Below are 4,282 nucleotides of genomic sequence, written 5' to 3' on the forward strand. Positions count from 1 at the left end.
TAATGCTTACTTTGCATATGTAAAATTTCTTAAATATTTTGCATTTGAGCGTAAATTTCTTGTGATGACACTCTGCAGCAATGCTGATGAGAGTTTAGTTGGTGCACTTTGTACTCGACATTCTAAAGGGAAAGAAGGACGAAGGTAAAGGCTTTTTATAGAGGATTTTCTTTCTTCAGTTACATTATTTATATATGAGTTAATAATATTATTACTAGGAAGTTATACATAGCTGACGCAAGACCCCGAAAAAATGCTTTGGCAAATGGAGCAATGGGTGGAGGTTCAGAGTCATCTTCCAATTATTTCCAGTGTGAGGTCTGTTTTAACATTTTTAAGCTGAATAATACTGCATAATATGTGTTTCTTTGATTTCTAACATATGTTTTATGTAGATTGTATTCTTTGGGATAGACAATATCCATGCCATGAGAGATAGTCTTGTTCGTCTCAGAGACTACTTAGATACACATGGAACCAAATCATCAGATGGAATGTCATCATTCTTGGTATAACCAAAAATATCAACATTTGGCTTTATTATTTTGTAACGTGTTTTTAAGTTTGTGATTTATTTCAACAGAGAAATGGTGGATGGACGTGGGGTCGAGGTAACCTCAGTAGTATGTCTGCTTCAGTATCAACCCTTGGTGATAGTGGTTGGCTGATACATGTCCAAAATGTATTGGCTGGGTCTGCTTGGATTGCTGCTCGTGTTGCCTTGGAGTCAGCATCAATGCTTGTTCATTGCAGGTAAAGTTTTCATATATACCTGACCGAAACTAAAAATATCATATATGCCTATAAAACTAGTTAAAATATCTTATTTACCCATTTCATTAAAAAATTCAGAATTACCATTTTACCCTTGATTTTCTAAAATTTACCATCAACAATATTTTTCTCATAATATGATATTTAATCATTTCAATTAAAACAAGGTGCTTTTAACCTTCTCATTTTTTTTAATAAAACTTTTAGATTTTATTTACAATCCATGACAGCAGAAGTAAAATTGAATTTGATCTTAATATAAGCTAAATTAGGTTTAAAAAAACATATATTTGATAGGGGTAATATGACCATAAACTAAATATTCATTTAACTTGATGATATTTTAAGTTGGAGTTGGGCATATATGATATTTCACCAAAGTTTTTAATGGTATATATGAAGTTCTTCCCCAATGGTTTATGTTTCTGATATGTTGATCCGTAATCTGCTTAAGTTTATCAATCTATATATAATATAGCTTTACTAAGTCCAAGAATGATTTGTGCTATTTCATTATTTTCTGAGACAGTTTGGATGTAATAAATTTTCAAGATTAAGTTTATTTTTTAATGTTTTCGTTGGCATGTTATTGTGTGGTAACAGTGATGGATGGGACAGAACAAGCCAGCTAGTCGCTCTTGCAAGTTTATTACTCGATCCATATTACCGGACCATAAATGGATTTCAGGTATCGATTTGTCATACATTTTATTTCCAACATTTCCTATTTGTTTTATGTTATATATTATATGCTTTCATGCAGGCTCTTGTTGAAAAAGATTGGCTTGCATTTGGTCATCCATTTGCAGACCGCGCTGGAATGCCAAGTCTTAGTGGGAGCGGAAGCATACCCTTAGAACTTTCTAGACACGCTTCAAGTCCAAACATCACATCACCGTCATCGCCATCATCATCATCTTCATCCATACGCCAGCTGTCCACAACATTAACGTCTCAAGCGCCAGTCTCTAACGTACAGCCTTCAAATAGTTATTCTCCAATATTTCTTCAGGTCTGCTTTTTCAACAATGTCTAGTTTCTTAATCTTGAACTTTTACCAATTATGTTGATCCTGTGTATATTGATTTCATATGACAGTGGGTTGATTGTGTTTCACAATTATTACGAATGTACCCTTTTGCATTTGAGTTCTCATCGGTAAGTATGTTGTTTAACACTGCATATGATTTGTTTAGGTTAATGTTTTTTGACCCGTTAAAGCGTGCAGGCCTTTTTAGTTGATTTCTTGGACTGTGTGCTTTCATGTCAGTTTGGGAACTTCTTATGCAACAGGTATGTGTTTTATAATGAATTATAAACTTAAGTTTTATAGTCCTAAACCAAAATAATAATAATTTTTGAATTTCAGTGAGAATGAAAGAGTAAAAACCGGTTTATTTGACGTGTCTGCATGCTTGTGGAAGCATTTGGCTGAAATGCGTGCTTTAGAGGGAAAAACTCACGTGCACTACAACATGTTTTATGACCCGTCTAAACATGATGGCCCGTTATTACCACCCGCAGCAGCTTTGGCTCCTACATTGTGGCCCCAATTTCATCTTCGGTGGTCATGCCCTTCAGAAGCCCACTCTAGCCAGGTTGAAGCACAATGCAGAGACATGACGGGAAAATACTCGGAACTGCAAAAGGTAATTACAAAATTCTGACCCGTTTACCCTAAAACATACGGATGTTTTATCTCTAAAGATTTAGCAAAAAAGGAAATACAGGTCAAAAGTCATCAAATATGTATTCAACTATCGGTGTATATGAAACCGAAAACCGAGAATACAACCCAAAACCAACATTTTTTTTCTTTATTTCAAAATCCGAATTTCCAGGTCTATTTCGGTTTATAATCAAACCCGTAAAAAAAAAAACTGCTGTAGCCCAAAAATTTTAGGCCCAGATATGTAATAATCAATTAACAATAACAAAGAAATTTAGTCCCAAATTCATTATTTTGGGTCATTAGTTTTTTTTCCCAAAAATTTCAAGCCCAAATGGCAAAACCGAAAATGAACAGAATCCCTTGTGAAGCCCAAAAAATTCGAAACCTAACGGTTTTTAAAAACTCAAAAACTGTTTTACCGATTCTTGGTTCGGCTAGAGCCAAAAAACAACCCATATCGACCCATGCACACTCCTATAGTCCTATATACAAATACATAAAAACCTCCTAATTTCTTTACTATTTTAATCATATATTAATATTTACAGGCAAAGGATTTAGCTGAGAGCAACGCTAGAGAAATAACGGCAAGTATGGAATCTTTAACTGCTGAGCTACTTAGTGAGAGCCAGGTCAGCTATTCAGCTGTAGCTTTGGCTAGAAAAGCGAACCTTGAAAATGCTGGAATCAAACGGGCCATCGAGTCACTCGGATATAAAGTTCGTGTATCAGATACAGCTGACATTGAAAACCATCCCACTAAAACGATGGATACGCCCTCTCGAACAAGAGAAACAGTACAAAATGGAGAATCAAATGATGAAAAGACGGATTTGTCCGTCTCCATTGCGATTACAGCAGATAATGATGATGGTTCTGGGTACTTCACGAGTCGGATTTGTGAATCTTTGTGCCCGTTAAGGGGTGAAGACGGTGGGTATAGGTGGCCCAATGCAGGTTGTGCTCGACTTCGGAGCCAATTTGTAGGTTTGAAAGCTAACTATGATGCTTTTGATAGGCTATCCATTTATGATAGTTACTTCCAACCCGAGTGACAAATAAATTTGTGTTAAAACTGTTACGAACTTTCGTCGTTTATATTAACCCAACATATTTAGGGGGGAATGCAAAGAAGTTAACTAACTTTTGAAAAAATGATTACTTGAGGTAGGAATTTTATTAGAACGCCTTCCATATCCGTCTCATTTCCGATTTATTCAATCACATAAACCTATAAGAAACCGTAACATAGTTTAATTTCGACTCATTTTCTTGTAAATGGGCAAGCTCGGGTTAAAATCAGAAGTTAGCGTTAAATTACCCATGTCAAATGCACGAAATGGCTAAGTAGGATGATAATGAATAGTGTTAAATATAAGATGGAAGACAGTCCTTGGTATTCATATAATAAGTGACTTAAATAAGCATCTTGTACTTATCTTGGTAAGACTTTATTTTATTTTATTTTCGGAATTAGGACTCGAAAACTGACATTTGGGCATTGCATAAGGCATATTGATATTCATAGCAAACTAGACTGATAACTTCTAAACCATAGTGAAATTTTGAACCCTGTATATTCATAGTAATTTCAAGGTTTAAACAGATATAAGGCAAAGTAGGTGAATTATATGACATAAAAAGACAAATTTTAAAGACGTTTCATACGTACTACTAGTCACCCCCCTTATTCGTAGGTTGGTTGTCATCTTTAGATTGCTTCTTCCTTTCCTTGTGCTCATTCCACCGCCCATAAGCCCACTTTAAGATGAAGAAACCACCAATCACGTAAACCTATAAACGACCATAACATAGTTTAGTTTCGACCTGTTTTCT

General features: G+C 35.0%; 1 protein-coding gene across 1 annotated transcript; it reads left to right on the top strand.

Moving 5' to 3' along the window:
• Nucleotides 1–49: 49 nt before the first annotated feature.
• LOC143553389 (phosphatidylinositol-3-phosphatase myotubularin-1-like) lies at nucleotides 50–3,508 on the top strand (the record flags this gene model as incomplete). The annotated part of the gene is made up of 10 exons (XM_077043397.1): nucleotides 50–144; nucleotides 219–318; nucleotides 396–509; nucleotides 584–753; nucleotides 1,378–1,462; nucleotides 1,538–1,786; nucleotides 1,873–1,932; nucleotides 2,003–2,067; nucleotides 2,144–2,423; nucleotides 2,995–3,508. Coding segments are annotated over 10 exons (1,725 nt in total), but the record flags the coding sequence as incomplete, so codon positions are not given.
• Between the last annotated feature and the right edge of the window lie 774 nt (nucleotides 3,509–4,282).

Source organism: Bidens hawaiensis, unplaced genomic scaffold, assembly GCF_021521415.1.
Source record: "Bidens hawaiensis isolate Kalapana, Puna unplaced genomic scaffold, B.hawaiensis_p1.1 tig00017168_1, whole genome shotgun sequence".
Lineage (NCBI taxonomy): Eukaryota > Viridiplantae > Streptophyta > Magnoliopsida > Asterales > Asteraceae > Bidens > Bidens hawaiensis.